Genomic DNA, 26,727 nt, shown 5'->3' with positions numbered 1-26,727 from the left:
CAGTTCCAATGGAGAACACCTTCAGCAGCTGCCTGCTTCTGTGAGCCTGCCTATTCTAGTTCTTATTTGGGGGGCTGCATGTTCTGGGAACTTCTTTCTTGCAGCTTGACTAATGACATAGCATCAATGTGAAACAAAGTCCTGACCACATCTGGTCACTAACTCGTTCATCACCTTTAGCTGGAGATGAGGAGCAAAGTGCAACTGTTAGCAACTGTCAGGACAGACTGAATCAGATACAAACTAGTTGGAATACTTGAACCATAAGCCTAGGAAACCTGTGTGAGATTTTGTGGGGCTATCCTAAGAGTTCTGCACTGAGACAAAAACTGGCTGTAGGGATAAAAAAAAAATATTTTCCAGGTGTCCCTGCTGGCAGAGGCTAAGCTTCTTAGGGCCACAGCCACCTCTTGGAGGCTTGCACTGTATTGTAGCACTGACTGCCATGTATTTGGAGACTCCTGTTTATGGGAGGAGCACGCAGTTCAGACTTGGTCCATGCAATCCAGGGAACTGTAGTTCCAGCCTTGAGCCCCTTTCCTTGTCATTACTGTTATTCTGTGGCTGCTTGTCAGGGGATGGGAGGAGCAACAATTCATGGGAGACATCTGAGGAACCTGTATTGATCAGAAAAAGGCTTTTATGCACTTCTGTTTCACTTTCTGGGGCTGCTTTCTAACTCCTCTGTTAGTCTTTCAGCTCTTCTCCTTCTGCAGCCTCCAGACTGTTTGCCAGCCATGTAGAAGCTCTCTATAATGGGTTATAGCAGAAGTAAGTGGCCCCCTTATGCTGGCTTCACTAGTGACTTTTTCCTCCATGAAAGCCCTGGAAAAAACATATCCTAGAAATGATACAGCATTGGTGATTAAGGAATTTGCCTACCCCTTTGACACAAAACACAATTACTTGTCACAGCAAAATGTGTATAGCTTTTCAGTACATTAAATGTGTCTGGTGAATCTTTGTAAGTATGAGTCAATAGTTGGAAGTCTGAAATTTGCTTCTCAAGCCTCTATTTGGATAAGAATTGACACATGAGCATGAGCTCCACTGACTTCAGTCATTGCAGCAGTGAGGGAGGACAGAAATTTAGCTGGAACATTCTGGTTTTATCTGTAGCAATACAGTGTACTGAAATACTTTCTTACACAATATGCTTGTTTGGGTTTGTATTTTGACAGCAGTCATTTGCATTAAAAAAGAAAAAAAAAGTGAAAATAGGTTGAGGTTTAGTTTCTTTAGTAAAATTCTAGGACCTGATACCAAACACATTCTTTAATGGTTTAAGATGAAAATTTGGTAGAGGGTACACAAGTAGCTTGTGGTTATGCATTTAACTTCTTCCTAAAAGACAATGGCCAAAAAGTTTTGTCAACTCTGGTAACTGTTCTGCTTTCAAGATCCTGGTGGAACTTAATTCAGGTAAAGGATTTACCTTTCCTTCCTTTCCAAACCTATGTACTGTGAAGGGCTGCTTGCTACCTCCTGTACTGAAAAGCTTTGTTTTGTGGATGGAGGAAGAGTTTCCTTGGTGTCTAATCAGGAATGACAATTGCTAATGTTTCAGTTCCGGTAAAGCTGGCCTGGGCTGCTGCATGTCAACCGTATCCTGGGCTGCATCAAAAGGAGTGTGACCAGCAGGTCGAAGGAGGTGATCCTGCCCCTCTACTCTGCTCTTGTGAGACCTCACCTGGAGTATTGTGTGCAGTTCTGGTGTCCTCAACATAAAAAGGACATGGAACTGCTGGAACAAGTCCAGAGGAGGGCCACGAGGATGATTAGGGGACTGGAGCACCTCCCGTATGAAGACAGGCTGAGGAAGTTGGGGCTGTTCAGCCTGGAGAAGAGAAGGCTGCGTGGAGACCTCATAGCAGCCTTCCAGTACCTGAAGGGGGCCTATAGGGATGCTGGGGAGGGACTCTTTGTCAGGGACTGTAGTGACAGGACAAGGGGTAATGGGTTAAAACTTAAACAGGAGAAGTTTAGATTGGAAATAAGGAGGAAGTTCTTTCCTGTTAGGGTGGTGAGGCACTGGAATCGGTTGCCCAGGGGGGTTGTGAGTGCTCCATCCCTGGCAGTGTTCAAGGCCAGGTTGGATGAAGCCTTGTGTTGGATGGTTTAGTGAGAGTTGACCCTGTCCATGGCAGGGGGGTTGGAACTAGATGATCTTGAGGTCCTTTCCAACCCTAACCATTCTATGATTCTATGATTCTATGTGTCTCTCAATACCAAGCCCACTGACACTCCTCTGCGTGGGCAGGCTGCAGGTCTGGCAGTTTCCAGGATCTGGCTTTTCCCAGGACCTACCTGGCATGCTTTTGGGGCACAGGATCTTTTTGTCCCCTCTGCCCAGAGATGAAAGCTTGTGTCTCAGCTGCCACTGGCTGTGGAACTAGCACTATCCCCGCTAAACACTTCCCTCGCTTGAGGGTGAGGCTGTGAGAGCAACTTGGCTTGCACGTCACCTCTCCAAGAGCTGTAGGCAGTTTAAACACAGAAAGGAGCAGCAATGAAAGGTGTTTTGGACAGTGATGAAAAATACAGGCCTATAACAGTGGAGCAGTGTTGTCACCACTTCCCTTTGCTCTCCTGCTTGGGAGTACTCAATCCCCCTTAGCTCCTACTTAAAAGTAAATGTGTCCAACTGGTTACAGTACAGAGGGTGCCTAAAAAAGGTTAATGATCTCTTTATTTGTCTCTCCTTCTGCCTCTCAAGAGGCATGTACAGTATATGACCAAGGACCTGTTAGCCCATGGTAGGATCTGAGTTTTGTGGCTGCTTCATAGGTGGCTCCTTGCAGATATGATGTAACCCAACTGCACAGAGAACAAAGCCCCCTGTAATGTTTATTTATTAACCACATTATGCAAACTATACCATGATCTGTGAGCAAAAAGGAGGACTGGATTAAATAAAGCCCTGACTCTGCTTTTCTTTGCAGACAGACAATACTTGCCGTCTATATCATGTCTCTGGTGGGAATGATAGCCTACACCTTCACTCTGAGCTTAGGCCACCTCTGGGTGGTCTTTGTGACTGCAGGCATGCTGGGGTAAGTTCACAAGCAGGCTGCTTTCCTCTACATGTCAGCTGCTAGGGGATGAGCAGGGAGGCAAAGATCATGGTGGCATTTGAGATAGTCATAGTCTGTGTGTGGCTCCTGTGTGGTTTAAGGACAAAACTATTTGCTCTTCCCATCTGTCTCTTGTATGTGTTTCATCAGTCAGGGACATCAGCATGGCCCTGCTCAGCTGCCTTAAATGTTCCAGTTAATCAAGTGAAAGTATTTGGGAAATGAGAGGTACCACAGCCTCATAAATGACCCATTGTTGTGGTTTAAGCCCAGCCGGCAACCCAGAACCACAAAGCCACTCACTCACTCCCTCCCCCTTCCTCCCCTTGCTCCCGGAGGGATGGGGAGGAGAATTGAAAGAATGTAATTCCCACGGGTTGAGATAAGACCAGTCCAGTAACTAAGGTATAACACAAACCACTGCTATCACCAATAACAATAATGGTAAGGGAAATAACAAGGGAAGAGAATACAACTGCTCACCACTCACCAACCAATACCCAGCCCGACCCGAGCAGTGATCTAGCCCTTCCAGGTAACTGCCCCCAGTTCATATACTGGGCATATGACATGCTGTGGTATGGAATACCCCTTTGGCTAGTTTGGGTCAGGTGTCCTGTCTCTGCTTCCTCCCGGCTTCCCCTCCTCCCTGGCAGAGCATGAGACTCAGAAAAGTCCTTGGTCAGACTAAACATTACTGAGCAACAGCTAAAAACATTGGTGTTATCAGCGCTGTTCCCAGGCTGAAAGTCAAAACCACAGCACTGCACCAGCTACTAAGAAGGAGAAGAATGACTGCTACTGCTGAACCCAGGACAATATCCACCCCTTATTCCATGCCATTCACATCATGCTCAGATCCCACATTTTTCAATATACCATCACTCATGCCTCGTATATATATATATACATCCACACACACACAAAGAGAGAGATATCATTCCTTAGTGCATGGACCAATCCCTATAAAGCTGCTGAGTTCATCCAGACCATGATGTCAGGTTCCATCTCTTGTAACAGTCTTTCAGAGCAGAAGAAACAGTGTGCAGTGTTGGGTTGTTGCCTGCTGATGACACCGCAGAGCTCATCACTGCTGAGCTTGTCTGGTTTCATCAAAGTTCATTCTTTGTTGGAATGATGGTCGGAGGGAAGTCAGGGCCAGTCACTGGTGACCTGAAGACATCTAGTTGGTGGGCGATAAAAGTGCTACATAGCAGGCAACAGCATACAATTGAGTTCATTGGCTTCGTGCCCCACGTTTGGAGTGGGGGGAGGAAGGGGGGGGAGTGAGCAGGCAGCTGTGTAGTTCTGGGTTGCTGGCTGGGCTTAAACCACGACACCCATGGGTAGGAATGAAAAGCATGTGGGCCGGGGTGGCTGTTGACTGTGCTGGGGATGCTGCCCTGTAGAGTTACTTGTGGGAGATGCTGCTTTTAATTCCTTGTAGCAACTGACAGCTCCCTGCTGGCCTGCCTCTGTGCCTTGAGACTGTGGGCAAAGGTATTTCTTGGTAGGAGGAAGACCTGTGCCATGGTGAGGGAGCGAGACAGCTGTCTGGGCTGTGACAATGCTAGGGAAAACACCCTGTGCAGGCAGTGAAGCCCTCCAAAAGAAATACGGGCTACACTGTGTCTCTTCAGTCTTCCTTCTTGTAGTTGCTGAATCTTCCTGTGCACGTTTCTTTACAGGTTTTTCATGACGGGATACCTTCCCCTGGGCTTTGAGTTTGCTGCAGAGTTAACATACCCAGAATCAGAAGGAACATCATCAGGGCTCCTTAATGTCTCAGCACAGGTAGGCGTGCTGTTTTCTTTTTGCTTGCCTCTTCATAGGCAGAGAGGTTAAATTGTAGCTCCCAGTCTTGACTCCTATTTCTTGCCCATGATTACTGTAATGCACTGCAGATCTAAGCACCCTGGCTTTTTGAATTATGTTCTTCATGGCATTTCTCTATGGGCGCCCATTCTGTTTCTGCTTAGGAAAATATGTCAGAATGCTAGTCATCCTTGCCTTTTCCAGCAGTGCCCCTAACAGGCTCTTGTCCAGTGAGAGATGGCATTCTAGCCTTAAGGGTCATCTGTCTTCCCATCAGCTGTAAGGAGGTGCCTTTGGTTATGTGTTTATAGCCAAACTTTATCCCCACTAGGCCTGCAGCTTGGCTGGCCTGTCTGCTCTGATATGTCAGTAAAGCTGGGAAGCTGTTTGGGCTGCTTTACAATAACAGTACAGCTTGACACTGCCACTGTTTGTTTGTAGATTTTTGGTATTGCCTTCACCATTGGCCAAGGGCAAATCATGGATCGCTTTGGGACAAAGGCAGGAAACCTGTTTCTTTGTGCCTTCCTGTTCCTGGGAACCATTATGACAGGTAATTAAAGTTTTCAGTGTTCCTCTGCTGTGACTCTTCCCCTTGGGCTTGGCATATGAATTGAAGAGCTTCTGTGTGCAGTGGTACGTGCAGAAAAGGGCAGCAGTCACAGAGCAGTCCTGTAGCTGCTGTGCTGCTTTAAGCATCTGGTCTGTGCTACAAAGGAGATCCAAGGCTTCTTGCCCTGGCTGCCGGCTGGAGTCTCAAAGATGCACCTTCTACATGGTGCAGTAAGGAGTCTCTATCCTGCCTGTTTCAGAAAAGCTGTCTGCCTCATCCAGGAGAATGGCTTCCCTTGCTCACCATAATATGTTCCTGTCTACTCTTTGGCCTGTGCTGCCCTTTTGAGTCCTGAAGAAACTGATGTTGGCTTTGAATAGTGACTTAACTGCCTTCACATCTCACTTCCTCCTTCTTTTCCAGCATTCATTAAGGCTGATCTCCGAAGACAGCAGGCCAATTTGGATAACCAACAAACAGTGAGTAAATCTTCCTTCAATCCCTGCTGCACCCCTGGTATTTGCTCAGGACAACACCCAACCTCTCTCCTTTCTAGGAATGAGGCTGGCCCTTTCCAAATTATGACTGCAGCTGTGATTCTTTTATCCCACCACTTCTTGCCTAGCCCATGGGGAAGCTCCTTGTTGGCATTTTAAGACAGGTGGTGTAATCCCAGCTCTGCCAGCTGCTGGGGCCTCTATTTACTACAGAATCTGTAGGCTCTGGTCCTCAGAGAGTGTGCAGGGCTTCACACATCTTTGTGTCAGCTAGGATCAGATATAGGGCAGTGCTTGTTTGCTTCTCTCCCCTGACAAAGCACTGAGCTTACCGGCGCTTTGCCCTTGTTTAGAGCTGGGTAACTGTCATTCCAGTCCCCTGGGAAGGCAGGTTATTCACCTTATTCCCTGGCTTCAGCTGCTAACTCTCTTAGAAGCTCTCCCTGCATGAAAAGTGAGGGGACTGGTGGTTGAGGTTCTCTTATTGCTCTGGGCTCCTCTTCTAGGACGCTAGCAGAGACATCCACTCAACGTTCATGAAGCCATCAGCAACCATGACTAGCAAAGCGCATAAGCTCAGTTCTCTGCTGGCTCGAGTCAGCTTTTTTCAGAAGACAGTGCTGCCTTCCTCCAGCTAATCTAACCAGTCTGATCTGGAGAGAGACCAGAACGTCTTGCTCTGCTCCGACTGGCTGCTCAGGGAGGTGGATTTTCAATTACAAAATATATGCTTTTTATTTTTATTTTGGTTTTTATTTTTTCATTTATTTTTACTGAACTATCTGAGCACAAAGACAGTAAGATAAGTGAAGGGAATTAATGTCACCTTGAGTAATCTTGCAAATATAATTCTAGACGAGGTGGGGTTGGGGTAATACTGTACAATTTATCTGGTTTGGGTAAAGCAGCTCTCCTCCTGCCCCACTGTCATAACTTAAGAAGAATTCCTGCTTTTTTTTCCCCTGCTCTGAGGCTTGCAAGTTTGGGTGATTTTAGCAGTGGTGAGCATCACGATCTATGGGACAACTAGAAGATAACTGCTATGCCAGAATTCTAGTGTGAATGGGACTAACTGGAACACGCTTAGCTAAGCTGAGCCTGGGTAAAGACCAGTCTATTTTAGTATATGCAAAACTGATTGTATCCTGAAGTTAATACTGCTAAAGTCAAAGACAAAAGATGAGTTGTAAGACCAAACCATCCTCTGCAAGCTCTGAGGCAGCAGGGTTGTAATGAGAGGTGCTGGTGGCACTGTGAGTTAATTCATACCATGTATGCGAAAGGCCCAGGAAATAGCAAGGTCCTCTGGCATGATGCTTAGTAGTAGTAAGGCCTTTTCCCTTTGTCAGTCACTTCTCTCGCCAGATGAACTGTACGCTTTTACTTAAGCCATTTTTAGTCTAAATCTTTTAGTATAAATACAATTGTAAAAGCTTGCTGCTGGAGAGTAGAGGGCATTGAGACCAGAGCAAATGTGGTACAGGTATCATTTCTAGAATACTAAAAGCCCCCAGAACTGACAGCAGTAAGAACTAGAGGGGTGTGTGAGAGGTAACAGGACTCAGTCAGGCAAAAACTTCACTGGCAGCTCCTTCCCCCTGAGGACTTGTGCTTTGAGGGAGTCATGACAGACACCCCACCACATCCCCAAACGTGGCCTCCACAAGGCTGAATTCACCTGGGTACTTCTCAAGCTTAACAACCCTATGTGCTCAGCCAACTGAAGGTAGGCTGAACCTGGTGTTCTGCACTAACATGGATGCCTCAGTCAGGGGAGCAGCCAGTGGGGCTTGGGCATTTTGTGCTGCCTTTGTGGAATGCTCTGGAGTCAGGTACTGGAATTTTTCTACATGAGATAGCTGCCTTACACATGCTTTTACTTACATGATTTTACTAGTTTCTTGCTTTGCCTGTTCCTCTTTATTTATCTCTCCCCTCCTCTCTGGCCCCCCCCCCCCCCCCCCCCTTCATTTCCCTCCCTACTTGCTTCCATCTTTTCTGGTATGGTGACTTGTGGGTGTTGTTACAGAGACTCCAAGGGAGCAGTCAGATCATGGATTATGGGACTGTATCTTGTAACCCTAACTCCATCAATTCCCATTCCTGCTCACTAGCTCATACGCAAAGGTAGGAGAATCATACTAATCTGCTTCTCTGAACACTTATAGGTGACACAGGCACCAAGCCAATGGCACTTCTGGGGTGACAGCAATGGCTGTAGAGTACCGAAAATCTTTCTGGCCTTCTCAGGTACCCATCTGAGAGGAAAGACAAGACAGCTTTCACCAGCAGAGTTGAGATCCCACCAGACTCATGTTAGACAGGGGCATAGAGATTCAGCTAAGTGTAGCAAGGCAAAGACTGGTGCTGGAGCTGATGGAGATCTGAATTGTCAGTAAGTTACTGGGGAGAGGAGGTACAGGCATTTGGCGAATCTTTTTTGACATTACTTTTACAGTCCAGATTCTTGGCTGGAAGTGATACCAGGAGCCCTGTAGAAGAGTTGGCTTGATAACAGCCAGGGTGCATGGCTAACTTCAAGAAAGAAGTTTAAAAACATCTAGCAACAACAGAGTCATTGAGTTGGTGCCTTGTGGTATAAGAATGAAAATTGTAAAGCTCTATGCTTGCTCATGTGTGAATCTCAGTAGTACTTGGCATTTTCTCAGCTGTTGCTCAGGGTATAATGCTTTATTACTCACTGTCCTCTGCTTTGCACTGACTGGCTGATCTGCCAAATTAACCACGCTACCCTTTGCTTTTCAAGGTGTTCATTGAGTGTGTATATCACTTACTGCCACAATCAACAGGACTAACAGGCAAAAGCAGAGTGAGTCCATTGGGAAGAACAGCCTTAATCCTGCTAAGATTGCAGTGTGTGCTACAGGAGTGGGTAGCTTCCACACTTTAATGCAAGCGTGAGGAAGAGTCCCATGGACAGGGTAAGATTTGAGTCCAGGATGAGTGCTTCTGAAGCTGTGCCTGTGCTGCAGTCTGAGGCAGTTTTAGCAGGGCAGAACTTTGGTATTGATTTCTCTGAGACTCTGCCTAGGAATCAGCCCCGCAGCAGCCACCTGTCAGAGCTTTTGGCCTCTGTGTCCATGCTGTATGATGTTTCCCTTTCTGCAGGACCTGCCTTGTGTTCACAAGCAGTTTGTCTGCTATCAGTGCCCTTATCTGCTTATGATTGTAATTAAACAGATACTGCAATTAGTAGAACTTGTAGTGGAAACTAAATTAGCCGAATGATATTGTGGACATCTTGTCCTCTAGTAATAAAGCTGGAGTGTGGCTCCAGCAATCCTCTCATTTCAGTCTGCCTCAGTTCAGAGAGTGCCAGCAGGGTTAGCTTTCTGTGTCTCAGCACACTTGGATCAAATGCCCGTTTTACATCATAATGAGTCTCTTTGTGGGCTGCCTTTGTTGTAAGTGCATCTGAAGCCATTCCAACATTGTGCCTCAAGGTTTCATAATAGAGGCAGTTGATTCAGCTGCATACAGCTTTCACTCATCTGCTCTTGGCATCCAGCATCCATGCAAACCTTCCTGTGCTTTGCATTATGAAATAAGTATCTTTGCTGAGTTTCCATGGATTGTTTTGACTCCGGAGTGAATTGTTCCAGAAAAGCCTTGGGCAACATTTGTTTGAAATACTTTTAAGCTTGTGTGGGTTTTTAAGAAGGCAACTATCCTATAGAGTGCAGGATTCCAAAATGGCAGGACTGCATTTAAGTTCAAACCAGGCTTTGCTAGGCCTCTTTGAAACTTTCAAATTCGGTTTATGTGTGTTCAAAGCACTTGAGACTACTTTGTGCTGGACTTACACTGTTTATCTTAGTGGTGGATAAATGCAGTTTTTGGTGTGCACGCACGTGTGCGTGTGTGAAGAACCTATTCTTGATAGCAGAGAGTATGCAGTAAATGGTTTCAGACTTTGTCCTGGTTCTTAATTGTAATGAAATTAAAATCTTTTGTCTGGAGTGTTAATGCCACCAGCACGGCTGAGCATGGATGAGTGGATAATTTTGGATGACTAGTGACCTGCTGTAGGTGTACAGCCACAGCAAGGGATTTGTTTAAAACAGGACTGAATTCCTGCTGTGTCTTCAAACCATGTCCTGGATAACTCAGGACTTGATCAGGCGCAAGTACCTTATTTGCTAGTTGTACGTTTTGCCTGGATGCAAAGATTCATCTGCTGGATCTCAGTGCAGTACCAAAAAACATGTTGCTTTTTTCTCCCAATGCCAGCGTGATTTAGACCAGCTTAGGGCTTTAGGTCAAGCATCCACCCTCAGTAGCTTACTGGAGTTCCTTGCAAGTTGTAGCATGCTTACTCTAGTGAAATACTGCCAAGAGTTTTGCGTAGTAGGCACAATGTGTACTGCATCCTCTGCTCCCCAGACTTGCCTGCTCCCTTTCTGTGCTTACTGTGTGGCAAGCAGCCTTCTCTTCCTGTCACAAAGCCATGATCAGGCTGTTCGCATACCCTTTTCCAGCGCGGTGACTCCCAGCTGTGAGGGCAGCCTTCCTTTCCGGAGGTGGTGGAGCCCTGAGGCAGGCTGTTCTCCTAAAACCTCTCTTCCTGTAGCTCCTCAGCAGGTGAGTAGTGTTTAGACCCCAGAGGTGTTTGGAGAGCCTGTTCAGAGTTCTTCCATGATGCATTCTGTCGAGGTTTCCCAAGCCTAAATGCAACTTTCCCCTTACTTCTACCTCTGGCACTACTTCATGCACCCCACTACCCCTCCTGCTGGTATGAGTTCCCTCTATACACTTCCTGGCTTTTGCTTCCAGGCACCAATTTGAAGCTTTCCTGATGGCACTCCTCTGCTTTGGGATATTGCTGCTGACCTCTATAAAACCTTTTTACCTGCAGTTGTGTAAGAGGCAACTCAAAATTAAACTGTTTACTGTCTCTTGCTTCCATGCTCCCTGGACTTCTCTTGAACTGCACTGGGGATGTGAACTTCTTTGCTATACACCCCTGACTCCTGCCTCAGAAGTCAGTCTTGCCCCACAGCGAGCTAACTTAGAGCCCAGGTCATGGGATACACCACATTTACCCTTGCAAGTCTGCATGCTGTCTTCTGAATCAGTGACAAGTGGGGCGTCTCACTATAAGCAGAAATCCTCTGGAGGAAGAAGTCTCGGGTTTAATCCTAACACACACCAGAATGGCTCAGTAGAAAAGCTCATCAAGCTCCAGCCAGGAACACTGAACTGGAGTTGTAAAAGTTTGGCTGTTTCATGCAGCCCAGGATAGGGTGGTAGTTGGACAGCAGTTTTGGTTGTCCTTCCTCCTCTAGGAAATTACAGCTCCCTCTGTCTTTAAGGTATTAAGATATATTTAAGATATTAAGAAATTTTAGGATGGTTCAAGCAATCAGGCTAATTCTTCTCTAGTATTTATGCCAGAAAAACCCCAAACTTGAGTATGTTTGGCTCTTTCTTCTTATGGCTCTTTAAGATACAAGTAATGAACTTTGAAGGCCTTGTGTGCACCACTCTGGAATTATTCCAGCCATAAATCCAAGCTGGGGACATGGGAAGACATGGGGCAGAGGGTGGCAGCCCTGAATGAGGGGTGGGGACGAAAAGACCTGAAAATGAGCAGAACCAGCAATCTGTCTGGGAGTTAGAGACCTTCAGGCAAGCCAGAGTAAGGACAGAGAGGAGCTAGATGCTGTGCTGAGCCTCCTGAGGGAGCACGGGATGCAGATTCTCTGTGGTGCTTCCATAGACACTGTGTTGCCCCATGACATGGAGTTCCCAGTTCCTTCCCTTGCCCAGGGAACAGGCCCTGACGCTTCAAGGCTGATCTTGTGTCACAGTGAAATACGTTCAGTGAGCTGGCTGTGGGGCTGACCCCTGGGCCTGTACTGCTTCTGTGAGTTAACTGTGGTCTGAAGACTACACCAAGTAGCTTAAGGGAAGTGGGACCCTTGCTCTGCCCTTCTGCCCCAGTGCCCCATGTCTGGGCAATAGAAGGGTCTGGAGAAGGGAACCAGGTGCACTCTCAGGATGGTGATTTTTGGTTGGGGATTTCTGCACGCGAGCAGGGAGTTGCGAATTAGCGAGCTTCTGGCCAGCCAGTCTCTCTGAAGCCTGGGTCTGGCCAACCAAGATCTTAACCATGTTGTTTCTCTCTGTTTGATTTGCAGAAAGTGATGCCAGAAGCCTGCACTGATCCCATAGTCCTTGAGGAATCAAAGCTGTGAATGGAGGGGTGGCTCCATTCAGGGGAATGCAGTCCCTCTCATTCCCACCTTTGCTACCAAACCCATCCTCCTGTTACATGCACACCATGGGAGGGGTGGTGGGGGGAAGCCTCAGGATAGGAGCCCAGTGAAGAGTGTGGAAGAGCAAAACAAGAAGGTAGTTGCTCTCTTCAGTTACATGTCTGCATGGGGCTCTTCTGGAGACTTTCCTGCTTGGGAAGAGAAGTTGGGAAAACCCACTGTTTCCCCCCCCTACCCCAACGTGTATGCTTGAAAAAGCACAGAGCTGAGAATCGGTCCAGGCTATCCCTGAGAACATGAGGGTGGCACCCTGGATGTGTCTGTCTCTCCTCTCACAGGCAAGCTGTGACATGAATTGCAGAAGCTGGACCATGCTTGCTCTGTGAGCAGCCCTAGAAAAGCTTTCAGCTGTCTCTCAGGATGAGGGATTGCTCTGCTTTGGTACCTGTGATGCTCTGTGTTGCACAGGTGATGGTAGAGGCCTCAGCACATCACCAGCAAGTGCTGGCTCTGGTTTTATTACGTGGCTGTCTCAGGTGAAGTACTCTCATGGATAAACCTCTGCTCGGAATTCACTGAGGTTGCCCTGATGTTCCTATATGTTAGGAATAATTGAGAGACACCAATCCTCCTACCTCGAGGCAAGGACTAGTTCTGTAGCTTATGTTGAAGCTGTAGCCTAAGCCTAGTTCATCACTACACTAGCCACAGGAATGAGTCAAACCACAAGCTCCCTGGGCTGAGGACTGTGTCTTCCTCCTTAATGATAAAGTGCCTTTTGCATGTTTCAGTGCTACATACAGACTTTCGTGAAGTGTTATATTGAGGTAACCAGCCAAGGCTGAGTATGATTGGAATCCAGATCTGCTCCAGTGTGGAAGCTTCCCACTTTGTAATAGAGAACAGGAGAAGCCCTCTTACCAGCATTTGTGTCTCATAGACACTGCCACTTTATATGCTGCTGTTTCTCTTAACACAAATATAGATCCTCCTTCTTTTCTAGCATTCCTCCACTGGTGGAGACATCAGGTGTCCTCATACTCCTTAAATGCAAAGCCACAACCAGGTGGAATGGATAAAAATAGTCCTCTCTGACAAAAAATTTTTGACAAAACGTTTGTGTGTGGGTGTGAAACTGCAGTCTTTGACATGTTAAAAGATCCGATTCCTATCTCATAGTTTGGGATTGAGGGTGAGGGTCTAAAATGGCTTTTCAATAGAAGTGTTTATATATATATATATAAAATAAAAACATTCAAAGTGTACAATGAAATCTGACACATTCATATGAAATGGTTGAGACAGTCTACATCTGGCTCTTTTAATAGCCTGAAATGTTCTGCAGAATGGAGAAGGAATTTTTCTGCCCAATGCTACTGTTGTGCTTTACCTTCCTTCTGTGTTTTTCTTTTTCTTCTGCACATGCACTGTCCTCCCAGCTAGGAGATCCTGCTGCTTCCTTCCTGCCTTCTGTGCACTGCCCATCTGCTTTGGCCATTTCACCTAGGTCTAAGCAACCTCATCCTGTTTTCTCTGTCTTATGTAGTGCTAACTCACAGTAAAGGTAGCTCAGATGCATGCAGTCTGCTGTCACCAGTATGCTGCGCAAGTAAGAGCTGGAGCAATTCTCTTTGTGTGTGTTTGTGTGTGTTGTGAGCAGTCAGACCTGGAGCTTTGTGGGAAGGAGTCAGGGAAAGGGTTTACTGCAAAGACATTGTTTATCCTGAAGCATACAGCAGAATCTGCTGTTTGCTCTGAGGTTGTACATCCTCTACCTGCTGCTGTGTAGCAGAAAGACAGACATAGCACCTTGTAGTTTTCTGCCATTTATTAGAAATGGCCCCTGAAGAACACACACATGCAAGTTACTTAGCAGTGCCAGGGGCAGTACATGTTCTCTCTCTGGTCTGAAGAGTTCAGTTGATCCTGGGTAGCTGTACACCTCCTCTGCACACTGGGAGAGAAGTCCTTAATGCACTGGATGTGCCTGAGACATTGCCTGCTCTCCAGGGAGGCAGTCACTAACTGACCCCTGCAAGCTTTAACACAAACTCCTCTGGGACTTGGTCTTTGACATTAGTCAGTTGAAATGTTCCCCGGACAAGAAAAAAACCGTAGTAATGGTGAAACATTGACAGTCCAACATTGATCCACTAGTGGACCTGGTGTCCTAGAGTTTTAGTGGAAGTTTGGCAGTGAAAATAGGAGACAACGCTGACCTACACCCGGCCCTCAGCTTCAGTTTTTCTTCTTGTTCTGTGACAGTGCTTCTACCTCCAGGTACTGCAGCCCAATCAACATCCCCAAAATAGAGAAACCTGTGACAGACATACAGGATGAGTTTGCATGAGTTTGTCCAGGGAATGAGGTATTTCCTCCCACCACTGCCTCCCTGATCTTATGTCATAGCCCCATAGAGACTTTTTTACTTGGGGGGTCACAGCTCCAAGGAGAGTTTGTGGGGAGAGGATGCAGAGCTCTACTTACTTGCTACCATGAGGGGTGCCATAATTCCAATTGTCAAGGCTGCAGTATGGTAAATGAAGACCTCGGAAAGGAAGTGAACAAGGGCCAAAAAGAAGGTGAAGAGTGTGATGTAATAGAGGCTGTTGGAGAGCAGAAAGACGTTAAGTTACCATGTAGCCCATAGTATGAACATGAGCATGGCTGAGTGGAAAAAAGGCATACCTGCATGCTTCCCCATCTGTCCGCACTGTGGTAGCACAGAGGGCAGTTAGGGTCCCTTGCCTAGTGAGGCACAAAAGCTGCCTGGGTAACAACTGAGAGAGCAAGGCAGTGTGTTCATTGAAATCAGTGTGGTACATTGAAAAATCACAGGCGTTATCTCACTTGAAGACAGGTGAAGAGGGGAGGGCAAGGATAAGGCACTGGTGATGTGAGAAGCATGTGTGCACACGAAAAGAAGGTGAGAACTGGATGAACTGAGAACTAGGGTGGCAGGACTGGGCTGACTCCAGGCTGCATCACCCAACACAACTTCCCACTTATGCTCTGCTACCCTCTAGGGGCCACAGCTTGTTGAAGGGAGCAAGTCCAAAAAGAAACAACTGGCTCACTGGGAACTGGCATTGTCACCACCCCTTAAAAGATAATTGAGTCCCTCCAACTCCCTACCACAGACAAGCCAAGGCAAAGCAAGGACATGCTGCCAAGTTAACAGTTACTTCTGCTGCGGGGTTGGAGGAGCCAGTGACAGAAGAGTGAGTCTAAGCACCCTCCAGCTCAGGCTTTGCTAGCACAGACCTACAGTCAGCTTGCTTGGAAACTCCTCTCAGAAATACCTCTGTTAACACAGGGGGAAATGGCCTTCCTCCCACCACAGCATCAGGCCTTGTCCTTAACCCCCAGTAAGAGCACGTGGAAGAAGGTGGCAGGTTAAGATTTCTTGAAGGGCATCTCAACCTGTCACAGTCTTTAGCTGGGCTGTCACAGAAGAAGCACTATCAGCCAGACCACAGCATCAGCAATTGCTTGATGTCAGCACGGCAGCAATGCCATCAGAAGATGCTTTCCAAGCTGGAGCTCAGAAATTTTTGACCTAAGTTCTCAGATCTACCAATTTCTGCCTGAGCTAAGAAACAGAACTCAAATGGGCAGGCTCTCCCCTCAGAGGCAGGAGGAAGCACCAGTTAACATACAAATCCCACACTGCTATTTAGGCTTTTTTTGCGAGAACGCTTTCAACCCTATAGAAAGGTGAGGCACAGCTTCTGATCCCAATCTCCTCCGCTCCTCCCTGTGAGCTACTGCTGAGGCTGTGACTAGCAAACAAACCCAAGGATTTCCCGGTGCTCCTTTACTCCATTACGTACGTCCTATTGCGGATGTCGATGGCGCAGAGACAGCGGATCACCGATGACAGCAGGGTCCAGACGCCGAAAGTCCGAGCCTGGAGCCCGTTCACTGCGCAAACAGGGGAGAGCACATGGAAACCACGCACAGCCCCGCCCGCCGTCCCCACCCCCGCCGGGGAGCAGGCCGCTCCCGGGCCCGACTGCAGCCGCCTGCGCGGCTCTTACCGAGCCCGGGGCTGGCGGTGTACAGCTTCTCCGAGAGGAAGCTGTGGTCGCGGAAGCTCTGCAGCGTGTTCCCGGCGGCGATGACCGACACCATCACCAGCCAGCTGCGCAGCACATTCAAGAACCGACTCATTCTCCCCGCCGGCACGATCCCTGCCCGCAAGGACCACACCACCCGCTACCGGAGCCCCGCCCCCTCCCGTAGCATACGCCGCCATCCGGCACTCCCATTGGCCGCGGTCGCGCCACTCCACCCGCGCACCACGCTGGCGAGTGGGCTGCCACCGCCAATCGAATCGCTCAGCGCCCGGGAGGCGGGCCCGCCCCTCCTTGGCCCCGCCCAGCACGCGGGAGGAGGCGGTACTGCGGCAGTAGGCGGAGACGAGGTTGGGTGTCTGGCACGGCTGTTGCGTTTGCGCACTGCCGGTCGGTGGTCGGCGCATGAGCAATGGAGAAGAGGCGGGGTCAGCCGGTGGGTTGTTGTAGTAACGGGGAAGCGGAGGGAGGGGTTGTGGCTGCTGGGCCGCTGTGTCCGGTTGCCCGGCCCGGCGCGCCCCACCCTGGGCAATGGGGGAGCAGGTACGGGTGAGCTGGGAGAATTGCCGCCTTAGTACGAGGGGTGATTGGCGCCGGAGCAGGAGTCGTGGCCCTTTCGGCGTTCCCCGCGGTTCGTGTTTCTCCTGGGGCCGCCGGAGGTCACCGGGCCTGCCCGCCGCGGTGTAGGCCGGGCCCCAGTCTCCCCTCCGGAAGCGGCCGGGCCGCAGAGCTGTTCCCGTGCTGGTGTTGGAGCTGGCCCTAGGCGTTTCCTCGGCGCCAGGGAAGATCAGGCGTTTCCCGCTAGGCTGGGCTGGGCTGGGCTGGGCGGGCTTGGCCAGCCTGGTGCGGCTCTTTGGCCGCGGGTAGGGTAGGGCAGGGCAGGGCAGGGACGCGCTTCAGCGGTAAGCGCCTGAATGACTCTCACGGGCATGTGGGGAAAAATCTGCGGGAAGGTGATGCTTCTTCCTACACTCGTCTGGCTAGGAGGTGATTTACTGCCTGTCACAAGCTTGGTGATAGTTCTGTGAGAAATATGTATTGACAGGAGGTGGGAGTTAAGTTACCTTATTTGTCTTGCTGTCCTGTTCAGCTGTGCATTCATGCTTTTAATCCTTACTGCAGGCAACTGTTTCTGCAAGATCCCTTGAATCTGTAGGAAAGAGTCTCAGAGGCTACCGGGACTGGGTTGTATGAAAACTCGCAGGGGAAATGCCAGCTGGGATTGCTCGAGGTCTGGAGGAAACTGGCTCATCCTTACAGCAGGAGGAGGAGGAAGAAGAAGATGTCATTGATGAGTTGGAGTAAGTAGGAAAACAGCTGCTTAATTGTTTCTATCCCCCTGTGCTTCCTGCAGGATTTGTACTAATCTGAAAAAAAGTTACATTCCTTATCCTCCTCCTATCTATAAAGCAAAAGATAGGTAGTTTGGGACGGAAGTCTGTGGGCAGGGTACTTACATTTGTAGCCTAAAGGATCACCATATTCATCTATTCATCAGGGTTAGAGGAGCAGCTCTTCTTGGCTATTCTACAGTCTTGTAGTTTCATTGATGTCATCTTATCATGTTCTGAAGCTGGAAAATTTCTTTATGATATTTAAGAAAATGAAGGAAATAAATGAGGGTGTTTTTTTTTATTCTAGTTTTTACTTGCTACAGTAGACTGATATGCAATGTTTTGTGTCCTTTTTTATAAACTGTCTTGTTTAAAAAAAAATAACTCCTAGAGTTCTTATTACTTACTAGTGTGCGTTCGTTCCTTAGTTTAGTAACTTCCTTTATCTTTACTTATTCTTTTCCAGAGTGGAATTTCTTTTCTCTTTCAGCTGGACCTGCTTTCAAATGTCCTGTTTGCTTTCTTTTGGGTGCACATTATTATTGAGTACTCAGTTGCAAACTGCTGTGACTTAAGGCATTTAGAGGAATGTTGTTTCATACCAAGTAGTTGGTTCAGACCTGCCAGACCCTCATGGATGGAAAAGTCTAGGACTGACATTCATCTAGAATGTAGCTGCAACAGTGTGTCTGCATCAAGTGACAAAGGGTCATGCTAGGAATGAATGACTGTCACCTGGAGGATTGAGCCTTACTGCAAATCCTCAGGACAGGCTTAATGTAAACTCCCATCTTGTTGCTTCAGCTCATTTCCACCTTATATAAGGCTCTGGCCTGTACTATAAATTCTGGAAGCTTCTTGGGTCCCTTCCAGCCTGAACAGCCACTTAAACCCCTGTAGTGAATTTTTCTATTTTATTTTTTCTGTAGGGGTGGTGAAAGCAGTGCTGTGAAATTAATCTGTCTGGGTGATAATGGTATAACTTGGTTAGGATGACCAAGGTTGCACTTAAGAGTACTTAATTGTCCTAGCATCAGGAAATTGCCCTGTTACATCTGTTCCTGTGTTCTAAGTGTGGGAAGTGTTTTGTCTTTTGTAGTTTCTCCAAACCTTTTGTAGTGATTTTGCACTTTCTGTAGACAAATGCTTCTATATATCTCTGCCAGTCTTTTTATTTCTTCTTGTCTGTGTAGATATTATGCAAATAATAAGCATTCAGAGTTTTATTTGCTTAGGGAGGTTGACAATTTTTCTTTCTGTGACCTTAGGATTTTATGTAACAGATTGTAAGTGGTTTGTGTTTTTTTTTTTGTGTGTGTGTGTGTGTCCTTAATTTCTCTGAGATGATAATTCCCGATATAGTCTTGTTGTTTTGGACAGAACTGATGACTGTATCTCAGAACCTGTAGTGGCTAGCTGAGGGTGTCATTGTTGAGATCTGAGCTTGCATTCTACTGCATCTGGCAGAAATTAGAAAGAACACACAAGTTTATTTATTGTTCTAGTCTCTCAAACTCCACGAGTGCCTTTTTGTGTGCATTACAACCAGGGAGCATGCACTGATTTGCCGCTCTTAAATTGGAGACTGGAACCTGCATTGTAAGGTCTGGTTGTGAATACCGGCAATTATGTTTCACTCAGAATTATAGATCCTATTTTCAGGCTACAAATCCAAAGAACTGTAGCTGTGAAAACTCATGGGTTTTCTTACAAATTATACTCAGTAAAATAAATATAGCTTAAACAGCACTCTGGCTTAGACTGGCAAGACTAACCCAAAAGAAGGAAGATTCCCTTTATAGCTGAGTATCAAGCGTGTGTGTGTGAGTCAGCACAGGCAGGGCACAAGAGCAACCACAAAGCCACAGCTGTAATGCAAAGAGTAAGTTTATTTTCATTACCTCACCAACTGGGGGATCCTTGAAGCAGCACCCAGGCAGAAGTGTATGAGTGGGGACACAGGGACCACAGAGCTCAGGCCTTGCTAGAGGTTTGCTGAACTTGCTGTATGTGCCTGTTTTCCACGGATTCACACAGATGTAGTTTTTGGCACTGTGCTTTGATCTTTCCCACAGCAGGGCAGGAATCTTAGCCATGTTTGATAGGGTGCCTCTAAGTCTATCACAGGGCTATGTTATCTGAACACAGATGTTCTACTTGTCAAACACACAAGGATAGACAAGAATTAGGGTGTTATATGTGTCTTTCTGCACCCCAGCTGCAAGTCACTTAAACATGTTTACAGTCTTCCTCACCAGTCTTCCGTTCTTTTCATACAGTATGTTTGCCTGTGTCCTGCCCACAGGCTAGGTTAGCAAGCATGGGCAAGTATGGAGAACTGCTGTGTCCTCATTGTAAGTAACTACTGTGTGTGAGATTCAGCAATTGCTTATACTGACTTATCCTGCTGTTTCAGAGATCATCCATGTATCAAGTGGACTGGTGGCGGCTGCAGGCGGATCCCCATCTTAGTGTTTCATGCAGAGGCCATTCTGACCAATGACAGCTACCTCCGCCTAATTGGAGGTAGGTGCCACTATGTGCCAGCTGTTGGCTTGAAGGCATGAGGTGGAAGCCTCTTACCTTGATTATTTGCTTCTCTTTATGAGGGGGAAGAGGACATGGTAGGAAGGAAATGACAGTCTTCTGTCTTTTGAGCACTGAGGTGGTCAGGAACTCTTGACCAGCTGGTAAATGTTTATCATGTCTTTGGGTTGTGACAAGTGTCTGTATTTGCCTCTCCACTGGGTCCTTACGTATTTTGAGTTGGAACTGCTTGCTTGCAGTTTGAACTTGGAGGCCATGCTAGAGCTGATGAAATTTGCTACTCTGTAGCAAAAAACTTAATCGTTACAATGAGTTCTGAGTGGTTTTTACTGGTGTGAAGCAGCCGGTCCCACAGTGATAATAACAGTAGTAAGCTGTGGCAACAAATCTCTGCATCTACAGCCTCGCAACTGCGGGTAAGGCTATAAGAAAAATGATTGCTGCTCTGGCAGCATTTGAGTGAGGAGACCAAACCCATCTAGTGTCAAAAAAGGGAGAGCCTCTAAGAGAGAGTTGTTATAAACAGTCACTGGATTGTGAGAGTGTACACTGTGGGTGTGTACGGCTGGGAGCTCATTCAGGATGTGCTGAGTTGGAGAAAAGCTTAAATCTACTCAGCTTCTTTTTGTGAAGATGATGACACTGCTTTTCTTCTCTTGCTTCTCCCTTTCTTAGGTAATTGGCACCCTCATTTCTAATATCTTATTCAAGCAGAAATGCTTCTGACTCTTGGGGGTAAGGGGTGGAGAAGGTGATTTGTATGTGGAAACTCCTGATCCTTTTGATGTGAATTAAATACATACTTGAATGGTGACAGAAGAGCTGATGGTAATTGTAACTGATATCTTGACTGGAGTGCAGTGTGTCTGATTTTTCTCAGGAGATGGCGGCTTTTCATGGCTAAAGTCTGCTGCTGAATAGTGCAACTTGTTAAATTCCCTTGAGCTTTGTCCAATCCCAGATTATACTTTCTACTCTCTTCTTTAGTCTTACTTTAATTGGTAGAACATATTTCCTGAGGTTTAATTTAATCTTCATTTTTCTATTCTCAGTTTGAACCATTTTAAAGTGCCTTCTCCATGTGATTCTAACACTGCAATTTCTTCCTCTGTTTTCTTTGAACTTTTATGCATTGCCACATCCTTTTGTATGGCAACTGGCCTATGATCTTGCTGCTTGCTTTCTGTTAATTTTCCACCTCCAATGCTGCTTACTGCTTTTTTTTTTTTAATGACCTTCTACTTGGATAGTAATTTTTCTCTTTTTTCCTTTCCTTGTCCTTTCCTTATTTCCTGCTTTCCTTTTTTTTTTTTTTTTTTTGTAGCTTATTTATTGTTAGATCAGTACAGGTGAATGAGGTATGAAGAATTCAGCTGTTTATTTTGAGTTTTCAAGATCTAAAAAGTGAACATATAGCTAACCGTGTCAGTGAGGGGCATGTGGGATGATTACTTTCAGCTAGGAATACAAAACTTGAATAAAGAAAATGCTGATACTGTGTTTGGAGTGTTATAAGGCAATCTCTATAAAGAGCTGTTTAAAGCAAACCCAAGCTGGGCATTTGTTAGGATGTCCTGTATTTTATTTTTAATACTGATCAGGTAGTATAGGCAGAGGTGCAGACTCTAATATTTTGTCTCTTGCCCTCTTAACAGAACGCTACCACTTGTCCTATAAGATTGTGCAAGCAGATGGCCGTCTGGTTCGAAGCATTCTGACTGCCCACGGTTTCCATGAGGTAAGTGCAACATTCAGCTCTGATTAAGGTATTAGAAGTTGCTGTGTTACTCTGCCAGTCAGACAGGCAATATATTGTGATTTGGTCTCCTGAAGAAGTACCCTTTAGCCTTAAGCCTGCAAAATTAGGGGAAAAAAGAGATGCTGAAGGTCGGCCATGTGTCTTTTCTCTTGCTTTTAAAGCATCATCTCTCACACTTGGAAAGATCCATAGGATGTAATCTCAGCTTTTGCAAGCTCACATAAGCATTGGTGTAGTGTTTTACATTTCTCTTTTGGCACATGTCTTGCATTAAAGGATGTCTCATGTGCAGCTAAAGACAGTGAAAGATGTGTATATATAGTGGTTTTTCTTCTGAATAAGACCAAGTTGTTGGTCTCACAAGTTTCCTGAAGAAATCTAAAGTGCTTTAGGGTTTGTGTTTAAACAGTCTGTAAAAAGAACGAATCCACATGTTTGTTTAGAAAAATGACATGGTTATTTCCCAGGATTACTGGACAAGGGTCTGTCTAGAGTTGCCCTAATACTGGAGATGGATAAAGGGGATTTGTCTGAAACAAGAATTGCACCAACATAGAACAACCGTTGGTGCTTTTCATCAGTTTTGTGTTCTTATGTGTGTGGTGGTTTTATGCTGCTTTTTAGGCGCAGCCTGGTAGCAGTGATTACAATCTCATGTGGACAGGATCACACTTGAAGACCTACTTGCTGCGTTCTCTTACAGATATTCAGAAAGTCAATCACTTCCCTAGGTAAGGCCTTGATATCTTGTTTTGCTGAACACCTTTGTGATGGTTTGCAAAAATCTGAACATGGATAGATCTAAAAAAAAATAGAGTATGCATGTTACCAGAAAGTCCAAATGCACAGGGCCTCTGCCACATGCTGTCTTCATTCTAAATGGTCTTTTTGGGGAGATGAGAGTTGAAGTGCCTGTCTTTAGCCCAAATATGGGATTTGGGGTTTTCGTTTGTTTGTTTGTTTTAATATTTGTTTGTTTTTCCTTCTCTGCATTTGGTGGTATAAATGTTCTGGGCTTTGGGTTCTTAGCTATGGAAATAGTCATATGTCACCTGCAGAAGTTTACAAACACTGTTCTAATAGTTTGCTGTGCTTCAGTCTGTCTTGGGAATGCGTATTAATATGGCCACAGGATAGAGACAATAAAACTGAAGAGTAGTTGCAGGTTAGGGTTTAAACATCTGACAGGGCTACAAATGCTTTAGTAGCTAGGACAAAAGGTTGCTGTATTGTGTGTGGGGTTGCTTTTTTGTGTGTCAGGGAAATACAGTCTCTTGTTTTGGGACTTCAGGTCATATGAACTGACTCGGAAGGACAGACTGTACAAGAATGTCAGTCGTATGCAGCTGGCCCATGGGTTCAAAACATTCCATATCTTACCTCGGACCTTTATCCTCCCAACAGAGTACCAGAACTTCTGCAGTAAGTAAATGGTTGACCTAAAGCAACATAAATGGGTGGGATAAAGGGAATTATGTTTAATGTCCTAGCCTGTTGAGCATGCCAGTGGTTAAGGCAACAGAATTAGAGGAAGCTGGAAAGACAGTGGAGAAGGCCCACAGTTTCTTTGTATAATTTCTACTGCTTTCTTCGTGCCTGCCTAAGTCCTCAAGAAGCTGATGTGGGCTTAAGGGTCAGAATTGAGCCTTTATGTGCACATTATTGTTGGTGATCAACTTCACCATAACCATGATTTATGGGATTTCTGAAGAGAGAGAAGTGCTAAAAGGAGGTATAGAGCAAGAAAATCTATCTGCGCAACAGGAGGGACTTCAGGGATGGGCAGTAATAATTGCGGTGAATCAGAGGAGGTAAAATAGAACATTAAAAAAAGTAGACTTTAATTTCCTCGTGGAGTTTTCTGAAGCTTTTGCTGTAGACAACATTCTTGATTCTTGCTGCTCTGTAAATAAGCAAAATGGAAAATGTTTCAGACTTGTGCTGTTTTCTTTTAACCAGGTACCTATTCTAAGGACAGAGGTCCATGGATAGTGAAGCCTGTGGCCTCTTCCAGGGGTCGAGGTGTCTACCTTATCAACAATGTAAGTGTTCAGCAAAAGGACTGTTCTTTAATAAAATTGTCTGTGGAACTATACCAGCTTCCAGGCAAGGGGTACAGAAACATCTAACCAGACACTGGCCCTGCCCTGGATTTCACCGCATACATTGGTGAGCAGCAGCTGGCAAATTCACAGAATCACAGAATCCCAAGGGTTGGAAGGGACCTAAAAAGATCATCTAGTCCAACCCCCCTGCAAGAGCAGGGTAACCTACAGTACATCACACAGGAACTTGTCCAGGCGGGCCTTGAATATCTCCAGTGTAGGAGACTCCACAACCCCCCTGGGCAACCTGTTCCAGTGCTCTGTCACTCTTACAGTAAAGAAGTTCTTCCTGATGTTAACGTGGAACTTCCTATGTTCCAGTTTACACCCATTGCCCCTTGTCCTATCACTGGATATCACTGAAAAAAGCCTAGCTCCATCATCCTGACACCCACCCTTTACATATTTGTAAACATTGATGAGGTCACCCCTCAGTCTCCTCTTCTCCAAGCTAAAGAGACCCAGCTCCCTCAGCCTCTCCTCATAAGGGAGATGTTCCACTCCCTTAATCATCTTTGTGGCTCTGTGCTGGACTCCTTCAAGCAATTCCCTGTCCTTCTTGAACAGAGGGGCCCAGAACTGGACGCAATATTCCAGATGCGGCCTCACCAAGGCTGAGTAGAGGGGGAGGAGAACCTCTCTTGACCTACTAACCACTCCCTTTCTAATGCACCCTAAGATGCCATTTGCCTTCTTGGCCACAAGAGCACATTGCTGGCTCATGGTCATCCTCCTATCCAACAGGACCCCCAGGTCCCTTTCCCCTTCACTACTTTCCAGCAGGTCAACCCCCAACCTGTACTGGTACATGGGGTTGTTCTTCCCCAGATGCAAGACTCTACACTTGCCCTTGTTAAATTTCATCAAGTTTCTCCCCGCCCAACTCTCCAGCCTGTCCAGGTCTCGCTGAATGGCAGCACAGTCCTCTGGTGTGTCAGCCACTCCTCCCAGTTTTGTGTCATCAGCAAACTTGCTGAGGGTGCACTCAGTTCCCTCATCCAGGTCATTGATGAAAATATTAAACAGCACCGGTCCCAGCACCGACCCCTGAGGAACTCCACTAGTCACAGACCTCCAGCTAGATTCTGCGCCATTGACCACAACTCTCTGCCTTCTTCCTTTCAACCAGTTCTCGATCCACCTCACTACTTGATCGTCAAGCCCACACTTCTTTAGCTTATCTATGAGGATGCTGTGGGAGACAGTATCAAATGCCTTACTGAAATCAAGAAAAACTACATCTACCGCTCTACCATCATCCCTCCACCTAGTCACTTCCTCATAGAAGGCTATAAGGTTGGTCATACATGACTTCCCCCTCATAAAACCATGTTGGCTGTTCTTAATGACCCCCTCATCCTTGATATGCCTAGTGATGGAGTCAAGAATAAGTTGTTCCATCATCTTTCCAGGGATGGAGGTAAGGCTGACCGGTCTATAATTACCCGGGTCCTCCTTCTTGCCCTTCTTATAGATTGGTGTGACCTTTGCCATCCGCCAATCCTCAGGCACCTCGCCCGTTTCCCACGACTTACCAAAGATGATGGAAAGTGGCCTAGCAATGACCTCCGCCAGCTCCCTCAGCACCCGTGGGTGCATTCCATCCGGACCCATCGATTTACAGATGTCCTCCTGAACATATGTTGTGTAACCGAATGCAGTCTATTTCTTTTTATTCTGTTGTTATTGTGCAACCCACTTTCAAGTGTTAGCTTATTAAGAGCAAGTTCATGCTTCCTGGAATAGTTTTTTGGGAAGCTATGCTTTTTTGTGTTCTCCTAGTGGCTGACAGTATAGGCTGGCCTTGAGAAGATTCCCAGAACTCTCTTTAGTTGTTTCCCTGTGTGACCTAAACAGTCCTCTTGACTCCCTCTTCCCCCTGGAAAAGACCAGATAAAAATGAAACCTTAAAATTGAAATATTAGTGTATTAATCTTAGAGATGTGTGCCCTTACTGAGGTGTAATGGGAGTGGTTCTTTGAATTCAGTGTGCTTGTTATAGTGTCTTGCCCTTTTTGGGCTTTCCAGGGAGTTAAGTTGTCATAGGTAACACGTACATCTGGGCAGGAGCCAAATGCACAAGGGGTTTCCAATAAATACTCTCAGCAGCAAAACTGACTGGTGAGTCATTTTGTTTTCACTCACTCGAACCCCTTTAGCCTTCTCTGTACTGAAGGGGTCATGCTGCCTCATCTGTTCCCTACTTGGATCATTTCCCATAAAATTTGCCAAGTGTATGAGGTAAGTATTTCCAGAGCTGTGCTCAGCTTTTTCTTTGCTTGAAAGAGAGGAATGAGCTCAGGCTTATATGGCAGTCGGCCATGAACTGGGGAAAAGACACTTCTGGGACCAATCTCCCTTTGTGTATATCTGTTCCAGAAACACTTCAGCTGGTTTGGCCCGATAATTTAAATCTTCTCAGTGTGATGCCATTAAGGGAGTGTCTTCTAGAGTCTCATCACAAAAGTGTTTAAAAACAACAACAGAAACCTCCAAAAAAAAAAAAAAAAGCAAAGCTTTGGATTTTGCTGATCCATAATAAATCAGTCTGTCACTGTTGTGTGATGTGCTGAGGGAAGTTGACCTTTTTCCCCTCGCGTTGTATCTGTATGCCCTGTATGTCTAGGCTTCCTGCTTATGATGTGAACACCAGCTCCTGCTGGTGATGGGGTGAACACATGCAAAATTGGATAAAGGCAGGATGATGGGGTTCTCTTCTTTGCCTTCA

The 26,727-nt window shown here is 46.3% G+C and overlaps 3 protein-coding genes and 1 long non-coding RNA gene across 15 annotated transcripts in view; 2 read left to right on the top strand and 2 right to left on the bottom strand.

The window, feature by feature from the left end:
- FLVCR2 (FLVCR choline and putative heme transporter 2) overlaps positions 1–13,451 on the top strand; it is a 36,541-nt gene extending 23,090 nt beyond the window's left edge. Inside the window, exons 6-12 of one of the 3 annotated variants that reach the window (XM_065686075.1) lie at positions 2,943–3,053; positions 4,763–4,868; positions 5,331–5,442; positions 5,866–5,921; positions 7,969–8,066; positions 10,439–10,541; positions 12,101–13,451. In XM_065686075.1, the coding sequence (XP_065542147.1) occupies positions 2,943–3,053; positions 4,763–4,868; positions 5,331–5,442; positions 5,866–5,921; positions 7,969–8,066; positions 10,439–10,541; positions 12,101–12,157 (643 nt within the window). In that variant the 3' untranslated portion in view covers positions 12,158–13,451. The other 2 variants (XM_065686077.1, XM_065686076.1) reach the window with 2 other exon arrangements.
- A 537-nt stretch (positions 13,452–13,988) lies between these two features.
- ERG28 (ergosterol biosynthesis 28 homolog) lies at positions 13,989–16,421 on the bottom strand. 2 transcript variants are annotated; one of them, XM_065686078.1, is made up of 4 exons: positions 16,219–16,416; positions 16,012–16,102; positions 14,666–14,784; positions 13,989–14,496 (listed from the first exon to the last, which is right to left on the bottom strand). In XM_065686078.1, exons 1-4 carry the CDS (start codon positions 16,349–16,351, stop codon positions 14,417–14,419), a joined length of 423 nt encoding a protein of 140 aa, XP_065542150.1. In that variant the 5' UTR covers positions 16,352–16,416; the 3' UTR covers positions 13,989–14,416. The 2 variants fall into 2 exon arrangements, with proteins under 2 accessions (XP_065542150.1, XP_065542151.1); XM_065686079.1 differs by lacking the exon at positions 14,666–14,784 and having other exon boundaries at positions 16,219–16,421.
- Positions 16,422–16,617: 196 nt separating this feature from the next.
- Positions 16,618–26,727, top strand: part of TTLL5 (tubulin tyrosine ligase like 5) — a 135,357-nt gene continuing 125,247 nt past the window's right edge. For 7 of the 9 annotated variants that reach the window (XR_010614020.1, XM_065686067.1, XM_065686068.1 and 4 more), the window contains exons 1-7: positions 16,700–16,797; positions 17,377–17,555; positions 20,005–20,114; positions 21,791–21,873; positions 22,519–22,625; positions 23,186–23,316; positions 23,854–23,936. Coding sequence is in view for 8 of the 9 variants with exons in the window: in XM_065686067.1 (XP_065542139.1) it covers positions 17,464–17,555; positions 20,005–20,114; positions 21,791–21,873; positions 22,519–22,625; positions 23,186–23,316; positions 23,854–23,936 (606 nt within the window). In the remaining variant the exon portion in view is untranslated. The other 2 variants (XM_065686066.1, XM_065686065.1) reach the window with 2 other exon arrangements.
- LOC136017631 (uncharacterized) lies at positions 23,353–25,634 on the bottom strand. The gene is made up of 2 exons (XR_010614021.1): positions 25,535–25,634; positions 23,353–23,797 (listed from the first exon to the last, which is right to left on the bottom strand). It is a non-coding gene; the product is annotated as an uncharacterized LOC136017631 (long non-coding RNA).

The sequence above is a fragment of the Lathamus discolor genome, chromosome 6 (genome assembly GCF_037157495.1).
Source record: "Lathamus discolor isolate bLatDis1 chromosome 6, bLatDis1.hap1, whole genome shotgun sequence".
Taxonomy (NCBI): Eukaryota; Metazoa; Chordata; class Aves; order Psittaciformes; family Psittacidae; genus Lathamus; species Lathamus discolor.
Note: the sequence above shows the minus strand (reverse complement) of the source record. Positions and strands in the feature narration are given on the sequence as shown.

Bases quoted from the DNA above. Each gene is read 5' to 3' on its own strand.
- ERG28 (XM_065686078.1), bottom strand. From the start codon at position 16,351: ATGAGTCGGTTCTTGAATGTGCTGCGCAGCTGGCTGGTGATGGTGTCG. The intron at 14,785-16,011 runs GTACGTAATGGA...GCTCTCCAACAG, and splicing joins ATCGACATCCGCAATAGGAC to CCTCTATTACATCACACTCT. The intron at 14,497-14,665 runs GTAAGTAGAGCT...TGTCTGTCACAG, and splicing joins GGCACCCCTCATGGTAGCAA to GTTTCTCTATTTTGGGGATG.